Source organism: Puma concolor, chromosome A2 (genome assembly GCF_028749965.1).
Source record: "Puma concolor isolate L17-30 chromosome A2, mPumCon1.1.hap2, whole genome shotgun sequence".
Lineage (NCBI taxonomy): Eukaryota > Metazoa > Chordata > Mammalia > Carnivora > Felidae > Puma > Puma concolor.
In genome coordinates, this window is record NC_141668.1 from 73,666,367 (window position 1) to 73,691,819 (window position 25,453).

A 25,453-nucleotide genomic window follows, 5' to 3' on the forward strand; every position below is an offset into this window, starting at 1 on the left:
TCATATTCTTGACTGAAGTTTTTCTGACATGAATTAACACTTCCATTCAACTACAAGTAGCACAGACCTAAGTACTGAAGTTATTTAAACACAGTGAAAAAAATATGAGCAGGCCAAGTATATGAAATCTAGGATTATGTAGATAAATCTTTACATTGTTTATTGCTTGGTCTAAATGGTTTACCTTCACATACAAGGTACAAAATTCAAAACCAGATATTAAACCATCCAGATATCATCCACTGAATATCAATCCCAAGGAACTTCCCATTATTCAGTGAGATGAGAGGCAGTAGGAGCTTATGGTGGAACATTCCTTATTAACTGATGATCTGTTGTTTCAATCACATTAATTAATTCTATTTTTTTTAATTTTTTTTTAACGTTTATTTATTTTTGAGACAGAGAGAGACAGAGCATGAACAGGGGAGGGGCAGAGAGAGAGGGAGACACAGAATCTGAAACAGGCTCCAGGCTCTGAGCCGTCAGCACAGAGCCCAACGCGGGGCTCGAACTCACGGGCCGTGAGATCATGACCTGAGCCAAAGTCAGATGCTTAACTGACCGAGCCACCCAGGTGCCCCTGTTTCAATCACATTAAATACTAGTTAATATCATGTCATTTGGGAGAGCAGTGGAGAGCACAGTAGTGATGAGCCTGAGCTGAAAATTCAGACTGCCTCAGTTAAAGCCTTGGTTCTGCCATTGGCAGGATGTGTAAGTGATCCCATGTCCTCATCTCCTTATCTACAGTTCTCAGTGTAAGTCTAATACCTGTCTCAAGAGGGATAGGGAGGATTAGGTGAGATTTTATGAATAAAGAAGCCAGTGAGCAGCACATAGGAAGAACTCAATGATCTTAGCTTTTTTTTTCTTCCTTTTTTATTTCTTGTTTTTTTCCCTTGTGCCAAAACTATTCTGACATAATTGGAAACATGGCAGCAAGAAGTTATGGAGAGCTTGGGTAATTTAGAAGATGCCTGCAAAGAGAAAATGGAAAGAATACCTTGAGAAGAACATTTGTCTTTCCCAAACATTACCATTGGTTAACATACGTTATTTTGTTTACATGAAAATAGTTTCTTTACATCAATTCTTTCTTATATCTATCTATCTCTTCATCTATTTGCCTACCTTTAAACTCTAGCCATGGATTTAAATGAAAAATTCCTGGGGGAAATTGCATAAACAATCACAGATACATGAAAGTATCTTTTGCATCTTTAAATACACTTTTGTTTGGCTATATCATTTACTTTAATCTGGCAAAGTAAGAATAAGATTTTTCTTTTGACATGTACAAGTTCATGCCCCAATCTCATTATTATCATAGAATATGGTGATATACCATGTGTAAAGAATAAAAATGAGGGAAAAATCATAATCCTTTCTATAAATATTAAATATTATATGCTTTAAACTCTTGAATCTTCTTTCTTATCCTGTGTTATTTTAAAGAATTAAACTATCCCCATCTGAATAAATTCAGATTTCGCAGAACATGTCTTCTATTATAGACTGAACTTCCTTCTTTACATTCTTTTAGATATAGTATATGGAAATCTCACAGAGAAATGTCAGTCATGATTAAAGACTAATGGCAGATAGTAGAAAGAAGAACATTTAGAAAATGTACATATGTATGTTCCACTCACACATTATAAAGATGAATTATGTAAATTATTTAAGAACAATTACTAGTCTTATTAAGAGGTAATTGTGAATATAGTATTATTAATTTTCTTTCTTGATTAATTTTACATTCAAATGCAAAACTCTTCACTCAGTCAACATCTCATCTTACTGACCTTCATTCATTCTTTTATTCACTCAATCACTCATAATTTTTTGATTCAAAAATCAAACATCATGGTCTAGTTTGTGCTAAATAATTATTACTTATTACATAACATATAGAAACACAACACAGACTCATTAATTTTTAAATTTTTCTTTCTGTTGCTATTTTAGCCCATTTTATTGTTTGTTTTTGTTTGTATTGGTTTGATTTGGGATTACAGTAATTAAATAAAATATATAATGGAAATATTGGTCATTTATCCTTTCTGTTGATGTGGCACCCTTATTTTTGCAGTCTATATCATTTTATGAAAACTGGGAATGTGTGCCTTGGTTGATGTTCCCACTTCCCTTTCTTCACTTGGTTGCACCCTCCTCTTCCTTCACAGTATCATCTTCCCCAGAAAGGCTCATCTGCTCTTGCCTTGTCTCACCTCTTCAGAGTCGAAAAGAGATTTGCTGTACTCCTGTAGCACCATCTTTCCTGGCACTCACTGCACTGGAGTCTTTCTGCTCATAAGCACCCCAATCCCAAGTAGGAGCTCTGCGTTATTCATCTCAATACTCCCTGACACAGATTAAGATTAACCAACTCAATACGAGTTTCTTGAACTTGACTAAAATGGAACAGCTTTCCTCATATCCCTTTCAAATTACAGGGTTACTTGAGGATGCTGTAACAAGGCTAAATTCCCATAATAAGATAACAGCGTCTCGATTATAGTGCTTTGGCCTTTCATTTAGTTTTTTTGTTTTTTTGTGTGTTTGTTTCTGATCTTTAGAAAAGTTCCTCAATAAAAATGTCATATTGCAAAATTCTCCCATGGAGGTCTACATCATAACTTAGAATTTCAGTATGAATCTACTACTCTGTTTTCTTTTTTTTTTTCTTTTTTTTCAACGTTTTATTTATTTTTGGGACAGAGAGAGACAGAGCATGAACGGGGGAGGGGCAGAGAGAGAGGGAGACACAGAATCGGAAACAGGCTCCAGGCTCTGAGCCATCAGCCCAGAGCCCGACGCGGGGCTCGAACTCCCGGACCGCGAGATCGTGACCTGGCTGAAGTCGGACGCCTAACCGACTGCGCCACCCAGGCGCCCCTACTACTCTGTTTTCTTAAGGCACTGTTTCTATGACAGCTTCCTTCATGAAAGCAGGAGTTATTTTTTTATTTTAGCAGAAAAAGTATAACAGAATCTGTCAAGATTGGCCATGTATGTATGAGGTCATGATGTCATAACCTGGTATTGGATTTGGTGGAATATAACGTCAAGTCAGTAATTCAGACAAATACCTACTTGTAGTTCATGAAATGTCTATGCCCTCCAGCTCTGTTGTGAATAATAACCCAGTAACCACTGTATTTTGTGTGCAACATATGGCACGGCTGCAGGGAAGTACTCTAAGTGATAAAAATTAAAGGAAAAAAAAAAAAGGTCATTCACTGTAAATACTTACCATCTGCTCCCCAAGCAGGGTGGCAAGCAGCATCATGATAGAAATTTAGGTACTGTTCCCGCCCAGTCATAAATTGTGAAAAAGAACAGATGATATGTGATTTTATAAGTCACTTAGTAAACAGCCATTTCTGAGGCAAAGAGTTTAATTCTACTGGGAGTTCTCTGCCACAGGCAAGAAACTAAACCATAATCCAAAGTCAAAATAGAATTATCCTTCTTTCATTTTCAATGTCAGAGGCCACACTGGTTGAATCACTCCAAATGTCTTCAATTGGATTGCCCATTCTGATGAATAATGTATTAGGCTACACCTCACAGTAAAAGATGGACAGACTAAAGTGCTCAAAAGGAAATAACATCATAGTGTAGTAAGAAAAAACATTCTAAGAGTGAAGAGTGCAGAGTGCAAGAGAGAAGAGAAAGAAAGAAAGAAAGAAAGAAAGAAAGAAAGAAAGAAAGAAAGAAAGAAAGGCAATCTGTGTGTATGTGTGTGTGTGTGTGTGTGAGAGAGAGAGAGAGAGAGAGAGAGAGAGAGAGAGAGAAGTATAGAAGATTTAAAGATTGGGGTGCTTTGGGTGGCTCAGTCACTTAAGCGTCTGACTCTTAATCTCAGCTCAGGTTATGATCTCATGGGTTCATGAGTTTGAACCCCCAGCTCTGCACACAGACAGCATGGAACCTGCTTGGGATGCTGTCTCTGCCCCTCCCCCCCTCAAAATAAATAAATAAACTTTAAAAAATTTAAAAAAAAGATTTAAAAATCATACACTGAAATATGGATATTCATTCTTTGAATGGTAAAATAACAAATAAGTTTTCTTTCCATCTTCATGATTCTCTGAATTTTAGGGTTTTATGCAATGAACATATATTTCTTGTATAATCAGATAAAATATGTTACATTTTAATAAATCATATCAGAAGAAAGGAATTTAAATGGTTCAAGGTATTAGATTCCAGGAACTGGAAGAAATGTTTGTATGGGGGCTGAGAGAGTTTGAGGGATTCTAAGGCTAACTCTGAAGAGTCAGATATAGCATTTAATTAAGGCAGAAGAGAAAAGTTTATGCCAATCATGAAACCCAACAAATGAGGAAGTAGCAAAATCAAAATATACATGCATACAGGAAAGATATGCTAAGATTCCTTTCTTTATAAGCATATTTTATTTGAAACTAGAGCAATATTATTAAATTAGGTAATCAACCTTATTCACCACTTGGCTCTGACAGTGGACTTCCTTTACATATTGAGTCCACTCTACAAAATGAAAGAATTACTATTTTTTTCTTTTTAATTTTTTTATAATGTTTTTATTTATTTTTGCGACAGAGAGAGACAGAGCATGAACAGGGGAGGGGCAGAGAGAGAGGGAGACACAGAATTGGAAGCAGGCTCCAGGCTCTGAGCTGTCAGCACAGAGCCTGATGCGGGGCTTGAACCCACAGACTGTGAGATCATGACCTGAGCCGAAGTCGGACGCTTAACTGACTGAGCCACCCAGGCACCCCAAGAATTACTATTTTTGAGAATACTCCATTATGTGGCAGGATCCTAAGGCAATTCCAATTGAGGAGTTCTCAAAAAGTTTCGAGTAACATCAGCACACTGAAAAGAATATCACTCATTTTTATGTGTATCAAATTATCAAGCAATTTGTTTTTATAGTGACATTCCATAAACTCTGAAAGCCAGTGAAAACAGAGACTTAAACTGAATGGCTGTATTTTTATGACCACACTTCTCTTATCACAGCTCACAGAAAAGCTCTCTCAGACTTTAGTTTTTGTGCACAGACCTGGGTCTCTTGCTGTTCCAACCTTAGTTGTTTCCTTCCCTTGGTTTCCTACAATATGAAGCATAACCAGTACCCACCAGTTGGTGGTCTTTGCTTCTTTAATGTTCTATCAATGCTGACAATGTAAGGGGATGCTGTTGCTGCACTGAGCCCGGGAGAATAGCCACAGGAATCCTGTCTATCACACCTCAGATTGCCCCCGCAATGCCTAGAACAATATTATGCACACGGTAACATATCAATGCCTAGAACAATATTAGGCACACAGTAACATCTCAATATTGATTTTGGTCGAGTGACTGAAAACAACTTTTCATTTCCGTTATACAACCTACATTTAGCGGAATTCAGAATAAAAGGGTTCCATTTAGCACACACTTCTGAAAGAGTGGTTTTCCCCCTGAGACTGTATCATAGCCTGAAATGACAGGGTTCTAGTACAGCTAGTACAGTTACAGGAAAGGCTATTCATTTCTCTTCACTTTAATTATTCATCTCCTGTTCCTGATTACTTCAAATTTGAAGATACTAACTTCTATGTTCGCTTCCTGAAATCAGGATCATCTCATATATATATATATATATATATATATATATATATATATATATACCTGTAAGTTTCCTTCAGATGTCTGTGTCTTTAGGAAGCAAGAATGTGTAAAGTGCATGTTCCCTAGCTAAATATAATTTATTGTTTTGCATCTTCAGTTCCTGTTTTATCTTAGGAAATGTGTTTCTCCAATGATAGATTGGTCAGAAAATGCTGACATAATAGAGAACCACTCTGGGAATCCGCAAATTTGAGGTTGGCTTGTCAGTATCCAAAATAGCTTTAGCATATCATTAATCACTCAAAGGTATTTCAAAGGTAGAAAGAACTTTGTCAACCATTCATCCAGTCAGTGTTTCATAGTAAAGGTGAAAAAAGTGAGATCTAAAAGTTTAAATGACTTCTGAAGAACACGTAACTAACAATTGACAAAATCAGGATTAAATGTAGTGATAACTGATAATGACTACTGTATAATCATTACATCATATTATTCCATACAATGAGAGATGAATAGTCAGTACATTTTTTTAAAAAAATCAGAACCTTGGGGCACCTGGCTGACTCTTCGGTTGAGCGACTGACTCTTGGTTTCAGTGCAGGTCACTATTGGTGAGATTGAGCCCAGCATCAGGCTCTGTACTGGCAGCATGGAGCCTGCTTGGGATTCTATCTCCCTCTACCTCTGCTTCTCCCCTGCTTGCACTTTCTCTCTCTCTATCTAAATAAATAAATATTGAAAAAAAAGTCAGAACTCTGAGACTAGGTTATTACTGAGCAAACCACCATAGCCTTTTCTAGTTTACCAATTCCTTGAGTGTAAGAACTGTGTCTTACACATTTTTTTCTCTCATATATTAAATATACCATCTAACAATATCTCTCAAACAGGACTTTTTGATTTATTACTTGATTAAATGGGTACAGAATTAATATGTAATTAGATAATTACTTATTATAGAACTAATAATATAGTTATACAATAAGAAATTGTTCTGTTACAGAAAATTATGCCACATACATTTTTGGGGAGGTAATGTGAATGATCAAATACATATATTATAGAATCCTAGCTCTGCTATATAATAGCTATGTGACCATGGGAAAATTAATTTTTTAAATGTTTCTTCCTTCATCTTATAATGGGAATAACATCTACCTCATGTGGTCGCTTTAAAGATTAAATGTGGTAGTCTGTGTAAGTACTTAAAGTGCCTTTATATGGAAAGTAGCCAATAAATATTGGTTATGACCAGCTGAAAAATGAACATAATCATACCTAAACCTTGAAGTTTTTAGAATAGAAGCCAGGATTTAGACTGAACAAGAAAAACTTATCTAGCTGGGAAAATTTTTAAATCTGTCTTTATTTTTGAAAGAAAGCAATGGGAAATGTGTCTTTATCTGCAGCCATTCTGGTGCCATAGAAATAGCAAAATGCTACAAGAATATTGCAGTAAGGACAAACACCATGGGATATCCATGACTAAATATTTGTCAATGATGCTCAATGAATATTTGTTAATAATAATGAAGAGATTATTTTTCCAAATAGAATTCTAAGCTTAGTTTGCAGGGAGGAATATTTAAAATTCTTTAACTGCTAATGGGACACTTCTGTATCTATTTGCACAAATTTGTGCTCCATGTGAAACTATGTATTTTATAAATATTTGCATGGCTTACCCTAGAACTGAGAATAAAAACAGATAATACTCAAAATATGGCTGTCAATGAGAAAATAATGGCCATAATCTATTTTTTAAAGTGCTTTCAAGTGCAACTCTGTTTTAAGAAAGATGGAACTTATCTAACATGATTGCAGACGTATCAATACTTTACTCAAAACTTAGCATGACAGTTATGATGGCAGTGTCTCTGAAATTACACACTAAGTTTCAAGCCTTTCACTATATCAGATAAATTCAATCACACCTCAAATAATTTCCATTGTTGTGGATATCAGAATAACACATTTTTAGGTCCTCATGATTTATTGGGAATCTAAATGAGGATCTATCTGCCAAGTTGAACATGAAGACTTTCATAGAAAGTAAAATGCTAAGCTCTCCAAAATTCTATAACTATATTGTGATTATTTATGCCACCCCTTTATTTCCTTTTTCAATTAATGCAGATGGACCTTATGGACTTCAAGTTAATTCTGACAAAGGGCTAAAAGTAGGGGAAGTGTTTACTGTTGACACTGGAGAAGCCATCTTGTTTTACTGTTCTGCTGATTCTTACCCCCCCAACACCTACTCCTGGATCCGGAGGACTGACAATACAACATATGTCATCAAGCATGGACCTCGCTTGGAAGTTACATCTGAGAAAGTAGCCCAAAAGCCAACTGATTATGTGTGCTGTGCTTACAACAATGTAACTGGACGGCGAGATGAAGCTCATTTCACAGTCATCATCACTTCTGTAGGTAAGTGTGACATAAAAGGCAAGGATCCCAAGGAAACACAAATGCATGCTGGCCTTCTAATAGTCCAATTTTATACCTGTGTGGAAGAGAAAGCCATTGTGGATTGTTGATAAACGCTAAGAAACTCTCTTTCCTGAGTAAACTAATCCATGCTTCTATGAGTCAAAGAAAGAAAACCCAAAACATAATGGAGGGGGAATTCAATTGTTAACTCTCAAGGACTATGAAGAAAAAGGGAATTCAATAAATGACTCTAAATATGCATTTATGCTCTTGATTTTACAAACAGGAACATAAGAGAAGCAGTTTCCTCATTTAAACTGGGTTTATATCTGCTATTGCATTAGCTCAGGTGAATAAATCTCAGTGAGTTGGAAATCTGGTTTTCCTACTATCTAATTTGACTCCTCTTCTCATTGTCTTTCATGGGCCTCCCTTCCTCTTTTATCACTTAAACACCTGCAATCTGTGGAAGTTCTCAACAAGGGTCTCAACACCTTGGAAACTACAAATTTTGTAGGTCTGTGAAATTTGACATTCTTTAGAAATTAATTCTAAATTCTTCAGAAAAATCTGATTTTTCAGAAAGCTTATTGATCCACAAAAAGTTAAATATCACTGCCCAAAAATGTATGCTTGTCAAATTCCCATCCTTTTAAGCCTTCTCTTCTCTGTAATATAATTTTATTTTCCTATATGATTTCCTTCACTCCCATGGTTTCATATAACACTGGTACATCCAAAATCTATATCTTTAAAGCTCTAAAACTGTATACTCAGTTACCTTCTGATTATCTCCAATTTGAAATACCAGAGGCAGGGTATAAGTCCAACATACCAAAACTGAACCATCTTCTTTCCCCCAAATAACTATTATTTCTGTATTCCCTGTTTAAGTGAATGGCCCTGTTGTCTACCAACCTAAACCAGAAAGCTAAATGCCACTCCAGACCCCTTTCTCTTGCTTATTGCTGTGCCCAGCATCCCATCACCACGTTTGTCCATTCTCCTTCCTTCCTACCTCTTAAACCCATTTTATTCTCTCCTTATTCCTTCTCCTTCTTTCCTGAATTTCTTCTCCTCTCCCTCTCCTTTTCCCTCTCCCTTTCCTCCTCCTCATCCCCCTCTTCCATCTTGTCCTCATCCCCCACCTTTTTCTCCTTTTGCTTCTTCCTCTACTACTTCTACTGCTACTATCAAGTCCTTCCTGGACTCAGCTTTTCACATAAAGACAAGTCAGTATCCACGTGGGGAACACCTGACAGCAGGCTTGGGCAGGGATGGGTGGCTAGGGTGCCTATTAGTGGTGTAGGAACAAGTGAGCAAAAGGTAACACCAAACAATACTTTCTCAATTGATATCTTCTCTTTCTCTGTCTTTACAGCCCTTGTGTCTAGATTAGGGCCCATGATATAGAAAGAGTTAATACATTTTGTTGAATAAATGAAGCAAGAATATAATCCTTATAATTCTTAGGCTAAATGTTTTAGTATGTAGCTATTGGGCCATGTGCATCAAAATCACCTGGGGAGGTCTAATGATGTATTTTCATTAAGACACCTCAGACCTATTGGGTCAGGACCTTGAAGGTAGGATCTAGGAATCTGAATATTAAACAAGCACAAGTGTGGCAATTATGTGTTTAAGGTGTTTCTTTTTCCCCCATAGTCTTTTGAGCTTATTAAAAAGCCACCAAGAATTCTAAGACTATAACAAACTACAAATTGATAAAGAAATACATAGTGGATAGAATCCCTCCATGATTCCTTAAAGTTGAATGTATTCATATTTGTGAAATCACCTGAATATATTGGAATTTGTATAACTGTCATGGTGAAGTTTTATTTTTTTATGTGAAGAAAATACCACACTGTCTAGAAAAGTGTTATCCAATAGAAATTTTTGCAGTGAAGGAAATATTTGATCTGCACTAGCCAGTATGGTAACCACTACCTTCATTTGGTTTTTGAGCATTTAATTTTTTTTAATGTTTAGTTTTATTTTTGAGAGAAGGAAAGAGAGGGCATGAGTGGGACAGTGGCAGGGAGAGAGGGAGACACAGAATCAGAAGCAGGTTTCAGTGGCTTTTGAGCATTTAAATTTAGCTTTGCAACTGAGGGACTGAATTTATGTTATTTATTAAATATTTAAATTTTATTTGAAATTATAAATAAATTAAATAGCCACGTGTATCTGGTGGCTACCATATTGGACAATGCAGCTCTAGAATTTTTACCTGAGTTATGTGTCATTTGGGAAGTAGATAATAATTTATTTCCTTTATAGCTCCCCAAAGCGTATCTGTGTTTAGGGTGCTCTAAATCTGACACTCATTTATTCATTATTTAGCACCTAATATTGGCCAAATACTGGGGTAGGCATTGAGAATGCCAACTGAAAAAAAATTCCTGCTAACAAAATGACCACAGCTTAATATACACAGCAGGCATATGAACAGCTAAGGTGCATCATTTGCTTTCTATTTTATTAAAATTTTATTAGGATTAACCAGCTCTTAACCTCAGTGGCTGACCAAAACATAATTTTAAAGCAAGCCATAATTAAGCATATAAAGTAGTTGACTAGCAATCTGGGTGTCATCTTAGACTTGTTCCTTATTCTCATTGCAAATGAAAACATAGCTCCAATATGTAGTTGTATACCACATTGACAACTTTCACACTGCCTGAACTTTCTCCATTAATATTTGGCTAAGGTATTTTCATAATATCAGAAGCCCCCAATATTTGATTAAGATCTTATTACTGATGCCCAAAGACAGCTACAGTCTTTATATCAAATAATTGCCTTTTGCAAAATATGAAAAACCTGTTTGACCTGTACAAAGACCAGGTATTTGTTATTATAGTAAATAAGAAGAGCAGGTGCTTATTTTTCAGAGGGATTCAGAGTTGTCAACATTAGTGACCTTTTTGTGGTTTTTAGAGCTATTTTTCAACTCCTATATGTCCACAGAACTTTTACTCAAACAGCAACAAATGCCAAAGAAAATGAGTAGTATTGATGTGTTTTAAGTATTTGATTTTTTTTAAGTTTTCCAAATTAATGAATCTCCGCAATGGAGATTAAATATACACTAACCTACAGTGAAAAAATGAACATCACCTGTAACTACCATTTGAGCACTTACTGATCATACACTCTGAGAAGCAATCTATGTTAAGATCTGTAGAGAATTTTGAGGGATAAGATACCTGCCTCTGAGATATTTTCAGAGCCAAGTTGTGTTTGGTGTAACCAGAGTCTAGTACTAAGAAATAGATGAACGTTTTTGTTTTTAGTGAGGCACATAACATGGTGGCCAACCAAAAAGTTTCAGCAAAAAGCTGTGGAGGGCAATGGACAAAGGAGTCAAAGATGACTCCAAGATCACAAATAAGGAAAGAAAATAACAAGGTCAGGAAAGAATCAAAAGTTTTATTGGAGACTTTCAGTTGGGGAGAGGAAGGCCAGAGAAAGTGATGTTTGACTCCAGATGGTGCCTTCTACCTCGGGGCTATGATTCACATCTAATTTGAGACATTAATTGACCTTTCTGTCTCAGTGGAGATATACTACAGAAAACAGGGACAATGGGCAAGGTCACACAGCTAGTAAGTCATAAAATAATATCTGAATTCAAAGCCCTTGTTTTAATCATTATATAAACTGCCTCCCTTGACATTCTTGACTGAGAATATCAGTAAAACTATGGTCTTTCTAGAACGTATACCACATATCCAGGATAGTGTATATTTTCTCATCACCTTACCTAACTTTGTGCTATATACAAAGAGATACTCTGGTTTGTCCATGACATGTATATGCTTTCATATTAATGAGAAATTATGAAATACCTGTAACTAAAAATAATATCTAGAATATAAGTTTCAAGGAAACAATAGCAATTAAAATAATACATTAGCATTTGTATTTGAAAAATAAATGATTTTATTTCTTTGATTAAGGACTTCCTTGAATGCAGATGTCCATGATTTACAATTTTAATGGGGTCTAAACCACTATTGTGACATGCAATATATATAAAATGAAAGTTTATGATGAGAATTCAAGTGTTCACACTTAATGAAGATATTCAAATATATAAATTATTAGAATTCCCAAGAACCACATGGCTATAATTCAGAATTTAGATATAATAGAAATGTCTTGAATTTGTATGTGATCCTGAGAAATCTATCACTTTGAGAAAGAAAGAGAGAACGCACGTGCGCACACGTGGGGGAGGGGCAGAGAGGGAGAAGGAGAGAGAGAGAATCCCAAGCAGGCTCTGCACCACCAGCATGGAGCTCAATGTGGGGCTTGAACTCACAAACCATGAGATCATGACCTGAACCAAAGTCTGACGCTTAACTGAGTCACCCAAGTGTCCCTATCATTTTTTTATATTTATTTCTATTGTACATCATTTCATACAGAAGAGAATAGGAAAATGATCCAAAGTAGGAAAATGAATTGACTAATTTCTTCTACCTAGAAACTTCTCATGTTAAGATCTTAAGGAGACATATTTCACTTTGTGCCACTGGAGAAAACAGCTAAGATAGAACTACAGCCCTGACATCCAGACCCTAAGACCTTAGACATCCCCATGAGCTTTTAGCACAGAATAACTGTGTCAGTCAGGTGGAGCCATGGGAGAGTATAGAAACAGCATCCTCCTCAATATGGGGCTTTCATCTCTATAGGGACAGGAATCAGCTGTCATAATCAGCAAGCAGACTGTCTGGGAGAGATCTCAGAACTCCATTCTGATCTCAGAATGGACGAGCAGACTGGTGGCATATGGCTGCCCTGTTCTGGGTGCAGTCTCTCAAACAGCAGGGCTGTGATGCCATGGAAACCACACCTCTTGCCCATATTTGCACTTAATTATGTTATTTCATTTTATTTGTTTGCCTAAGGAGGGGGCAAATAGCATTTGCAGTAGAGCTTTGGTAAATGAGTCAATCATATTTAAATAATGAAGAGAATGGCATGCTATGAGATAAACTGTAGGAAACTCTCTAAAAGAAAGAATGGGGCTCCTGCAAGTGTCTAGAACTGCATTCAGAATTCCTATACATTCTCTGTAGCAATAGGATCAGAATTTATCTGCTGCCTTACTTTCAAGTGGGGGTTTCAGAAGTCCATCTCTCCAAGACACACTTGCCTAGAACTGAGACTACAGCAACTATGCCCCTTGATTTGATCCTTGACATATTTGGCATTTTTTATTTTGTGAAAGGAAGTAAATTTCAAGTTCTGGGATGGAGAATCAGTGTCAAGAGATAGTCAGGATGCTCTAGAGGAGAAGGAGGCCTAACAGGGAATATCATTTGTTCTGAGAAAAGGGACTATGCTTATTCCTCTTTTTCCAGGGAAAGGATTTGCCATAGCCAAGGTTTTGGGGTGACAGACATTGGCCACTATAGGGTGGTTCTCTGATGTAGGGCTAACAGAGCTAAAGGGAAAAGAGGCAAGAGGACAATAAGGAAGGAATCTAAAGAGATAAGGAAGTAATGGTAAAGGGAATAAGTGGGATCCTCTGAAGGACAGAATGTGCAAATTCGATCATTTTAGGAAACACAAATCAAAAAGGACAAAAAGCTAAAAATGAAGGAGACGCAAGGAGATGTCTTATCCAAATGTAAGACATCTAATCATTGTATGTTAAACTAACTGCCAGGCTTCAGAATCATGGAAGTGCCTGGCAAAGAGCTTATGTATTCAAGAGTGTAACTTCACCATTAGAATGAGAAGTACTTGGAAATAATAATTATTAGCATATTTTCAAGATTAAGGGGGTAAAAACAGCAAAGACTATACTAAAATATTTTCCTACGGTTTTTCTCATGGTATAAAGCACATAACAGAAGCTTGAGAAGAATAAATCAGCATTCAGTACTTTTTTGAGGGGTTAGTGGAATTTTGGTGAAGACAATCTATCAAGAAGTGAAACAGCTGAAACACATCAAGTCTGGTGTTAGAAAGGTGGAAGGTAAAAGTGATTATATAGGAGCCTACCTGCCATTACAAAACCACTCTTTGACTATGGATTAACAGGAAAAAAATGAACTTGCAGTCAGAAAAAAACCTATGTTCCAGTCTTAGTTATGACTTACTGTAGCAAATATTTTAGTTTCTTGGAGACTATTTCTTTATCTGTACCTATAAATGGTACTTTAATTTTTAAAATTATTTACATTTTAGTGATATGATACATCTCTACCAAATAAATGGGAAACAAATGTACATTTGGTTTTAATTACATATGATGATTATACATTTAATTGTGCACATCTGAAAATTGGCTAGTTTTGATTTTAATATATGATCTAGAATGAAGAAATAGAAGGGAACCTGGGTGGCTCAGTTGGTTGAGCATCCGACTCCAGATTTCGGCTCAGGTCAAAATCCCCCAGGGTCGGGAAATCGAGTCCTGTGTCTGGCTCCATGCTGAGCAGGGAGACTGCTTAAGATTTCTCTCTCTCTCTCTCTCTCTCTCTCTCTCTCTCTCTCTCTGCCCGTCTTCCCCTCTCAACTCTCTCTCTCAAAAAAAAATTAAATTAAACGAAGAAATAGAGAATTCACTTGCTAAAAGTGGTGCCCAAATCATATTCTATATTTAGTATTTCACCCTTATTACTTTGCTTTTCTATCCCTGCTGGTGTTTCAAGAGAGTATTCTATTTGCCTTTATCTTACTGACAATGACACCAGAGTATGGGTTCTTCCAAATTTATATTTTAGAAGTAAAACAGATTAGCTTTTGTTGAGTTTCTAAAATTCTACCTCTAGGATAATAGAGAATGTGGAAATCAATCATACAAAGAACAATAAAACCGTTCAGGGATTTTGATTCTGAAGAAGAGAATTCTCAGGGGAGATGTGACAGAAAAATCATGCAGAAAAAGGATTTGACTTATTAGTTGTAATTTCATTGGTAGAACTGAAGAGATTTGAGCTTAATGGTGGAAGGATTGCTGTTTCTCATATAATGGTAAGGTAGAAGTGATGGAAAGAGCATAGAACTATAGTCAGACATTATTGAGTTCAACTTTGTGTATCCTGAGTGTTAGCTGTCCCATCTTTTATATGGAACTTATTCTTGTATTTTGGAGGCCAGTGGAAGTGGTAAGCAGTAAAAGTATTAATTTTGGTTAGTTTTTTTTTTCATCTTCAAAGTCTAAGACACAAAGAAAAAATGTATAACCAACAAGCAACTAGAGAAGAAAAGAGAAATAAAATGAAGTCCTGATTAATCCAAATGAAGATAAGAAAGGAGAGACAAAAATGGAGGAAATATAGAAAAAATAATAAGATTGTAGATCTAAAACAAAATATATTAATAATTTCATTAAATATTAAGGTACTAAATATTCCAACTAAAAGACAAAAATTGTCAAACTGGATTACAAAAGACTATTCAGGAGCACCTGGGTGGCTCAGTAGGTTAGACGCCTGATTTCAGCTCAGGTCACAGTCTCATGATTTGTGAGATTGAGCCCCACATCCAGCTCTGTGCTGACAGTGTGGAGCCTACTTGGGATTCTCTCTCTCCCTCTCTCTCTCTTCCCATCCCCCACTCATACTCTCTCTCTCAATAAATAAATAAATAAACTTAAAAAATACTATTCAATGCAAAAAATACTATTTGATGATTATAAGATATACATCGTATATATAAGGATACTGAAATTGAAAGTAAAAGGATGAACAAATAAACCATACAAATAGCCAAAAGAAAGCTGATATACCACTACTATTATCAGACAAATTACATAAGAATTGGATAAATTTTTTGAGACAAGAAGTAATACTTCAGATTAAAAAAGTGGACATTTCATAAGCGTAAAGTGGTCTCTCGAGGTACCTGGGTGGCTTAGTCAGTTGCGCGTCTGACTTCGGTTCAGGTCATAATCTCACAGTTTGTGGGTTCGAGCCCCACATTGGGCTCTGTGCTGACGGCTCAGAGCCTGGAGCCTGCTTCGGATTCTGTGTCTCCCTCCCTCTCTGCTCCTCCCCCACTCATGCTGTCTCTCTCTCTCCTTCAAAAATAAATAAAATCATTAAAAAAAATTTTTAATAAAAAAAAAAAAGAGTAAAGTGGTCTCTCCAGCAGGAGGATATAAGCATTCTGAACTTGTATGCATCTACTAGCAGTGCTTCAAAGTGTATCTAATAAATAGCAAAAATTAACAAAGTAGAAAAATCCATAATCAGAGTAGGAGATTTTAGCGTACATCTCTTGGTAACTAATAGAATAAACAGGCAAAAACTTAGTAGGAATAGAGAAAAATAATCTGACCTAATTGAATTAATATAGAATTTAACATACAACAACTGTAGAATATACCCTCTTTTCATATGACCATGTATATGGTCATCTTTCTAAAATCTTGGTATTCAAAAGATTGAAATCAAACAGGGTCTGTCCTCTAGAGTAGACTTCAACTAAAAATCAATAACAGAAAACAAAACTAGAAAAATTCCCAACTTAAATAAATAAAGCAAGATGTTTTCTAAATAGCCCATAGGTCAAATAAGAAATCTCAGTGAAGGGGTGCCTGGGTGGCTCAGTTGGTTGAGCAGCCGACTTCAGCTCAGGTCATGATCTCATGGTTTGTGAGCTCAAGCTCCGCGTCAGGCTCTGTGCTGACAGCTGAGAGCCTGGAGCCTGCTTCAGATTCTCTGTCTCCCTCTCTCTCTCTCTCTGCCCCTCTCTCGATCACACTCTCTCTCTACCTCAGAAATAAATAAACATTAAAAAAATTTTTTTAAAGAAATCTCAATGAAAATTATAAAATATTATAATTTTATAATATAATAATTTCTTAATCATGAAAATACTACTTATAAAAAACTCACTGGATGTGTTGTTCTATAGTAAGATTGTCTACACTTAATAAAGTGATGGAGAGGGGTGCCAGTGTGGCTCACTCAGTTGAGTGTCCGACTCTTGATTTCAGCTCAGGTCATGATTTCATGGTCATGAGATCGAGCCCTGAGTCAGGCATGGAACCTGCTTAACATTCTCCCTCTCCCTCTGCCCCTCTCCCATGTGTACTCTCTCTCTTTCTCTGAAATAAAAAAAGACAAAAAAAGAGAAAGTGATGGAGAAAATAATAATGCCAAATAAATTTAAGAGTATATTATGTCCATAGCCATCACATTATCTATGGCACAAAAAATTGAGGAAATATTCTTCCAGCATCAAAAACTATTATTCAGTCCAGCAGTTATTCACATGATTGATGAATGAATGAAGTTCCAATGTATGCTGTCATTTCCTTTTCATCACACTAAATATCAACCAACATTCATATTAAAACTAAACTTGTTCATTTATGATGTAACCTATTTCTTTGTTCAATTACATAGTAATCATAGTAGTTATTTAAAGTCTAATTTTTTCAAATATGGTTGAATTTAACCCATAGATGGAAAATATAAGAGTTTAGCAAAAAGCAACAAATGCATTTCCTGAGAATCAGCTATGTGTAATTAACAGTAAAGAGTATTGCATATTTTATAATTATTTCTAAGTTATGTGCTACACTTCCTTTATACCATTAAAATTTGTAATTTTTGTATGTATATATGTGAATACATTTTTTGAGACTCAATTACTGGTAGGCCACTGGATAGTGTCCTATTTACATAATACACTTCATATAAGACTCTCTGGCTGCCCCAAATTCTAGAATATTAGAGAAACAACAAAACTTAAAGGCCTCTTACTCTAACCTCATTTCACTAGTGTGAGAATCAAGGCCATCAGTCAAGTGGCTCACCCAAAGTTGCCCAGCTCTTTAGAAAGAACAAACCTGTGAGGTAGGAGCAGAGTAACTGAAGAAAGGCTCAGACCTCACAAAGAGACCACCCAAATGCTAAAGTAGTTCCAAATTAAAAAGGCCAGCTTTCCAACAGTGGGAGAATATAAATTATTAAGAGAGAAAATAAGGAAAAATAATCTTTCTAATAAGTTTTTGGTGTTCTAGGCTAGATCTAGAATCAAAAATCACATACCACCTGCCTAGAAAATCCATGTACCTGGTTTATACTAAGAGTGAGACAAAAGGAAAGAGAGAGAACCACTTAGCATCTGGGGATATTTGATACAATGAGATCAAAGTTAAATGGTTAAATGGTGGTGAACACTATTGGAAAGTATGACATAAGCTATATACGACATCTATTTCAACACATCAGTTGTATCCTGGGCAGCTTACCACATTTCCAATCACAAATATCCTTAGCAAATTTAGGCCATTGTGATCAAATCGCTGTGTGTCCTAAAATAAGTGCATTCCTTCTGTTTGGTCTTTCTCATTCTCACTCACCTGCTCACTCCCGCTCTCTCATGTTCTCTCTCTCTCTCTCTCTCTCTCTCTTTCTCTCTACATATAAACATAAAATAAGTAATATATAATATACAGATGCAGTAATGTCCCCAGGTAAAGCATAAAAAAGTCAAACCATATAGTAATTTATTATTGATCTTTAATAAAAATATTTAAAATATGTCTTTTTATTTAGGACTCGAGAAGCTTGCACAAAAGGGGAAATCATTGTCCCCTTTAGCAAGTATAACCGGAATATCACTCTTTTTAATTATATCCATGTGTCTTCTCTTCCTATGGAAAAAATATCAACCCTATAAAGGTAGGTTAAAATTAGAAAGAAAATTTACAAATGGTTTTATATATGTGCTAAAAATTACCTTACTGTGTTTTTTTTCCTCTTGGTTTTAGTTATAAAACAGAAGCTAGAAGGCAGGTAATACATACATTTCTACAAATATAATTTTTTCTTGAATGCCTTTTCCTCAGTTATTATCAGTAACAGAAATGCCTCTTTGTCTTTTCAGACCAGAAACAGAATACAGGAAAGCTCAAACATTTTCAGGTAATGGCTATGCTGAAAGGGACTAATGTAATGTTAATGTATATTAATTAATATTGCTCATTTTAATTATTATATATAATGTACTATTGATGTAATAGAATTCATATAAGGTATGAACTGCTATAATGCAAACAATCCCTTAACTTTGAATAGTGCCCTCATTTTACAAAGCGCTATCCCTTGAATTGGTTTTACTGTAAGTCATACAAATCTGTAAAATAAACCTGAAAGGCACTGAACTCCATTTTATAGGCTAGAGAACCAAGGCTCAGAGATTAAGTCACTTGCTCACCATCACTGAGTTCTTCTGAATCCTAATTTATTGATCCTTTTATTATTTTGAAAATGCCCAAGACCCTCTCACTTCATTCATTCCTAAAGCAGGGACAATGCTGGCAGCTCCCTCCCCAGGAGCAGTGGGCAGGGAGGTTTGGCAGGTTTGCTGCTTCTTTGTCCCCAGCTGGCCCCCTTATTGCCCTTCACTATTGATTCCCTACTAAGTTGTTATAAATTAAGAATGGGGCTACCCTCCAGGCCTTGGAGTCACATGATGCTGGGTTTCAGTGCCCTGTATGCCACTTTTTCCCAATGTCACCTTGGGAAAATTAACTAATTTTTTCTGACCTCAACTTTCCTCATCTATATATATAATGGAGGTAATTACTGCCCCCTCCCTCCACCAGGGCCGTGAGGAGAATTAAATACAATGATGTAGGTGGAGTGCCTAATATGCCAGGATGCTTAGTGAATGTGGGTCTGCATCCTCTTATCAAGCCCCAGAGACCATCTGGTTCCTCCCAACCACCCCACTCCCATCATTTTACAGATGATAGTTTGGGTGATTTTGATATTACACTGCATTATATTTTGTACCTATGGGCAGCTACAATAGTACATTATATATAATAATTTAAAATGAATAATATACATTATACATAGATATTAGTAGTTCTGGTGGTCTCTATTTTAGATCTGACAGGGTGTAATAAATACTATGTGTAGACTAAGAGATGCTGTGATTCCCAGGCTGAAGCCTTGGTGTGCTAACTCTCTGAGTTAGTTACAAAGGACAAAACTGCCCACGTGCGTTTATTTGACTATATGATACACCTTTCCCACATCAGGCTTTAAGAATAATTGTCCCAATTCAATTCCAGTTCTCAGCTTCGGAATGAGTGATTTCCAACACTGCTTAGTTGACAATATGACCACAGGGAATTAGGAAATGTTAAATTGGTTTTATACACATATCACTTGAAACAAACAATAACGGTAAGTTTTACAAAGTCTTAAAAAAAAAACTACAATAGCAGATGGAGGTATTTGATTTGTAAGTAGTATTTGTTTTACATTTCAGGCCATGAAGATGCTCTGGAAGACTTCGGAATATATGAATTTGTTGCTTTTCCAGATGCTGCTGGTGTTCTCAGGGTTGGTTTTCCTAATGGCTGATTAACCAGAGGTGTAAGCAGCATTCACTTAAGTGTTTAGGCAGTGTGGTCAAGTGGTTGCACTACCTTCAGCAGAGTTTGCTCACTTTGTAAAGAAAGATGTTGTTGGATCTGAGGAGCTAAAGCATCTTTTGTGGCCTTTATAAATAAGGCTAACACGAATTAGGAAGTTACACTAATTCGTAAACATTCTTTACCTGGTAAGCTCAGTGAAGAGAAAACCAGCTAGGTTGAAGTTCAAGAGAACCGAACAAATAGGGAATCAGGGACCCTGATTTAAATCATTTTGCATCACCTTGATGGCTACAGCCTGTCACTTCACTGAACTCTCTGTCTATACCTCAGTTTTTTCTTCACTTCCCCTCATGTTTTGCGGAGACAATTGATCATACCCTTATGCTGTTCAGAAGAAAGCTACTATGTAAACCCAAATTATGCAAGTGCACATCTTTACTTTCATCCTAAATTGCCTGTGATGCAAGAAGGGGAGCTTTTACACTGTTGAAACATTTTGTTTTTCAGTGTGCAAAGACAAGATCTTTTAAAACAATCAGTTTTGTTTAACAGACATAAAGAATGTTCTCTAAACTAATCAGCTCATTAACATTTTTATAGACTTTTGTAGGGCCTCTGCTTCCGAGTTCCCCTATAATAGTTCACTTAGGGAAGGGACCATAAATCGACTACTTGCTTTGGGCATTTTCCTTTTTTTTTCTTCTTAAAGAACTATTTGTCATTAGGGATTAGTTACCTCACCTGTTCAGTGAATTCTATCAATGTGTAAGGTTCATCCAGTAATTTTCCTAGCCACCGACTTTATTTCACAAATGCCATGTGAGTAATAGAGGGAGACTGATTGGATTTCATCCTTCTGAGGGCAAGTCGGCAGCACCAGCTCCCACATCATCACAAAGCTTTGCACTGCCCTATTCAGTCTCAGACAGCATTGACTCACCTTTCACTTCTACAACCAAAAAGACAAAAATAAATATTTGTAGATCAATTATTTCAAACAGCTTCTCACCACAGCAGAAAGCACCCCTCTCAGGTGTGGCTTTTAAGTAGGAAAGCAGGAAACTGGAGAGCTAATAAGACTTAGAATTGAATTTTTGAAGCTGGGAGTTTCTTTATTTAAAATAATGCAGTTTGGGGGTGCCTGAATGGCTGTCGGTTAAGCGGCCAACTTCGGTTCGGGTCATGATCACTGGTGAGTTCCACCCCGCATTGGGCTCTGTGCTGACAGCTCAGAACCTGGAGCCTGCTTCAGATTGTGTCTCCCTCACTCTCTGCCCCTCCCTCACTTGCACTCTCTCTCTCTCTCCTCAAAAATAAATAAAACATTTAAAAAATTTTAATTAATAAAACAATGCAGTTTTTATTCCTAGGAATTCATTAGAAAGGAGTGAGATCTATGTAAAAAACTTAAAATTTAGCCTGTGATTAATCAGTACTCGGTTTCAAGATGTTATTTCGGAGGACCTCTATTTGCCCAAAATACTATAATCCCTAAGAACATGGGGCAGAGAAATGAACACTTTGAGTACATATCAAAAGCCCCACTTATTTCTGTCATAAGTGCAATAATGTAATTTGGAGCCATACCAATCTTCAAAGCCGAAAATTCCTGACGAATCAGTGAAGGTTCTTCAACTGCCGGTGCCAGGTGCTTTGGGAAAAAGTGAGAAATCAACACCAACAACAGAAAGAAAAGCATGAGCAGCAGGACACGTGTAGGAGAACCTATGTGGGAAGAAGCTGGCATGGTGGTTCTGTGTAAAGATTAGCAGCCAAATGCAATGGCTTTGAGGAGAAAGGGAAAAATAATATTAAAACCAAGATATCAAAATTGAAGTTAAGAAGGAAAACAAACTCAATTACTAACTTTTGCGGTTTTTAAAAATGAGAATAATCTCTTGGCTTGTTGTGGCACATGTACACATGGACTCCTCCTCCTCTCTCTACTTGCTGGAATTTTGCTGTCCGTTTAGCACCTCTTTGAGAAATTGGACAGAAAGCAAGGGCATGAAAGGAACAAATTTATTACTTGTTGCCAGCTCTAATATTAGCTTAGGTAAGTAAGTTAGTTATTATCTGTAGATTGCTTTTATCATAGGTCCTGGACACCCCCATACCAAAGAAAATCAAGAGTTGATCTCAAGTACACTTGACCCTTGAACATCATGGGGGTTAGGGGTGCCAACCCTACCCAGTCAAAAATCTGCCTGTAACTTTTGACTCCCCCCAAACTTAACTACTAATAACCTACTGTTGACCAACAGTCTTACCAATAACATCAACAGTCGGTTAATGCATAGTTGTCTTATATACTGTATTCTTACAATAAAATAAACTAGAGAAAAGAAAATGTTGGGTGGTTCAGTCAGTTAAGTGTCTAACTTCAGATCAGGTCATGATCTCGCGGTTTGTGAGTTCAAGCCCTGCATCAGGCTGTCTGCTGTCAGCACAGAGCCTGCTTCGGACCCTCTGTCCCCCTCTCACTCTGCCCCTCCCCCACTTGCTCTCTCTCTCTCTCTCTCTCACTCTCTCAAAAATAAAAAAAAAACATAAAAAAAGAAGAAATGTTAAGAAAATCATAAGGAAGAAAAAATATATTTATAGTATTGTCCTGTATTTATTGAAAAATATGCATGTATAAGTGGACCTGCACAGTTCAAAGCTGATTTGTGCAAGGGTCATCTGTACAAACTGTAAACCAAAATCTCCTTGGCACATAAATGAGAGGATGAATCACATATCCTAGGGCTGCGCTTTGAGAACTTTAGCAAGTGGAATGGAAACAATTTCCAAAGAAAACACAAAGCTAAGATGTTCCAATGTAACATAGCAGGCTAAACTGGAATGAGTTGTCAGATGATTTATCAAGGGCAAGAGTCCTCTAGGTGGAGCTGTATAAACAGGGAGGCCTGAAAATAGGAAATGTGATGAAAATCGGAATAGCTCGGGATGAGGAGGGGAACCAGACTTTACCTAACTAATTGGAATGCAATGTTTACAGGGGAAAAGAACATTATCGGATACAAGAAAGTGGAGTTAATAAAACATGAATGCCAGTTTTAATAAAAATGCATGTTGGCTTTTACCAGGTAGAAATATACTACAATACTTTCCACATTCTTCCAAGCCTTCAGTTTTTAGAACCCACTACTGCATTCAAACCAAAACATCTGCCTTTGTGTTCTATATTTCTTGGTACTTGTCTTTATTAACTTGCAGTGTGATCAGGGCTTTTGGTTGTGCGTTATTTTTTCTATTCAACCATCCTTGCGTGTATAATTGGCAAGTAGTGTCAAAAAGCTAACTGAGATGTAATATAAAAGATAATCATATATGCTCTCTGGTTCTAAGCTATCCTGATATCTTCTCTTTTGCTATTTTTTCTTTCTATTATATTTCCTTTACAGTACTGCCAGCTCTTTTTCTTAAATGAAGAAAAAAAAAAGCGATAGCTTTTGTCAAGCTCTTCCTCTTCTGACTTCATAGCTATGCTGCCACACAAACTACCATAGGGTAAGTGCAGGAAACTGTAGCAAGGAGAAATGAACATCGTAGGGAAGATAACCAGATCTAGTTCTCTAATCATCACTACTTCCAATTGTTTTCAACCATGCAGTAGAGTAGACACACTATTTACTAGTCTGCTAATTTTTTTTTTAACGTGCCACATTTTCTAGATGCCAAGCAGGTCTATTCCAGCCTCTGATGGTGTATCAGGACAAGATTTGAACAGTACCATTTACGAAGTCATTCAGCACATCCCTGCCCAACAGCACGACTGTCCAGAGTAAGTATGAACTTGCATTTGGTGATGCTACTTTGTAGAGGCTCAGCATTCAGTCCCTGCTTTCCCCAGAATTTATTGAAAGACTCAGAAGAAATAAATTAAAACAGGAAATTATAGCTTCTGTACATTTGAAGAAATTTCCCCACTGGAAAATAATTTTAGGGAAAAAATAGATAAACACAAGTATCTCCTAGGATTGTGCACTTGGGCCAGTGGACTAGGCGCAGAGCTCTGGAATCCAGTGTTTCCCCCAGTGAATCTACATCTGGGTATGAAACAGATTTTCAGGCAGGTTTGCAAGCCATTTTTGGTTATCTTGATGATTTTCCAATGACTGTGGTGGTTTTGGAGCCAATGATCTGTTACTACAAATAGGACCAGGAAAAAAAAAAACCTACAAAATATGCACAGCTCTGTCACCATCAAATGCCCAACCTCTTACAGATTCAAAGTAGTCTACTCTCAAGTGAACAGAATCACAGCAAGGACTGGCCTCACGCCCAGGGAGGATAAAACCTGAGCTGAGGCCAAAGCCAGGAAACTACTTATCTAGTTAACCTCAGGGCTGACACTAAGGAGTTGCCCTCCCTTCCCAGCCAGGGAGAAACTAAGCCTACAGCTTTCTGAAATAATGAAATGAACTTCCCTTTTTTGTGCTGTAGCTGCCCACAGGCATAACTGCCACAAATCATCTTCCATCGTTTCTTTATTTGTCATTTATTGACTTTGAAAAGAACATCAATAACCACATGGCAGGAACTTCCCCTCTGGCAAAAGAAACAGTGCTAGCAAAGTAATTCAGGCACACCTCTGGATAAATACCAAAAATAACAGCTAACAGTGGATGAATGCATGGGAAATCATCTTAGCAGGAGGAGACCAGTCCTGGGGGTGGCAGCGGGGGGGGGGGGACTCTGTAGTCATTTAAGGGCTAAGTGGTGAGACATGTCAGAAGACCCATCAATGCACTCCTTCTTGACCCAGGGTGCCTGGAGAAAAGGGAGTCAGGTAATTTAGAAGCAGACCCTGACAGAGCTAGGAACTTATGGTTTGAAAAGAAAAGAAAATGTTTTAAAGAATTATATTATTAATCTAGTAGAACACAAGAGTTGGACTATTATTCCATGACAGTTAAAAAAAAAAACCAAAATCCTACCTCTCAAAAATGATACCTGACTCTCTTTACTTCTGGAATAGAAAATAAGGGATATTTTTCTTTGTTACATATAAGGAACAGAAAGAGTTTT

At 36.7% G+C, this 25,453-nt stretch overlaps 1 protein-coding gene across 4 annotated transcripts in view; it reads left to right on the forward strand.

Moving 5' to 3' along the window:
• The window catches only part of HEPACAM2 (HEPACAM family member 2), a 43,962-nt gene that overhangs the window by 15,546 nt on the left and 2,963 nt on the right, over positions 1-25,453 (forward strand). For 2 of the 4 annotated variants that reach the window (XM_025929788.2, XM_086696197.1), the window contains exons 4-9: positions 7,747-8,043; positions 18,585-18,710; positions 18,800-18,824; positions 18,916-18,953; positions 20,311-20,384; positions 24,097-24,210. In XM_025929788.2, the coding sequence (XP_025785573.1) occupies positions 7,747-8,043; positions 18,585-18,710; positions 18,800-18,824; positions 18,916-18,953; positions 20,311-20,384; positions 24,097-24,210 (674 nt within the window). Of the gene's footprint in view, positions 1-7,746; positions 8,044-18,584; positions 18,711-18,799; positions 18,825-18,915; positions 18,954-20,310; positions 20,385-24,096; positions 24,211-25,453 lie in introns of those variants that run through there. The other 2 variants (XM_086696200.1, XM_086696196.1) reach the window with 1 other exon arrangement.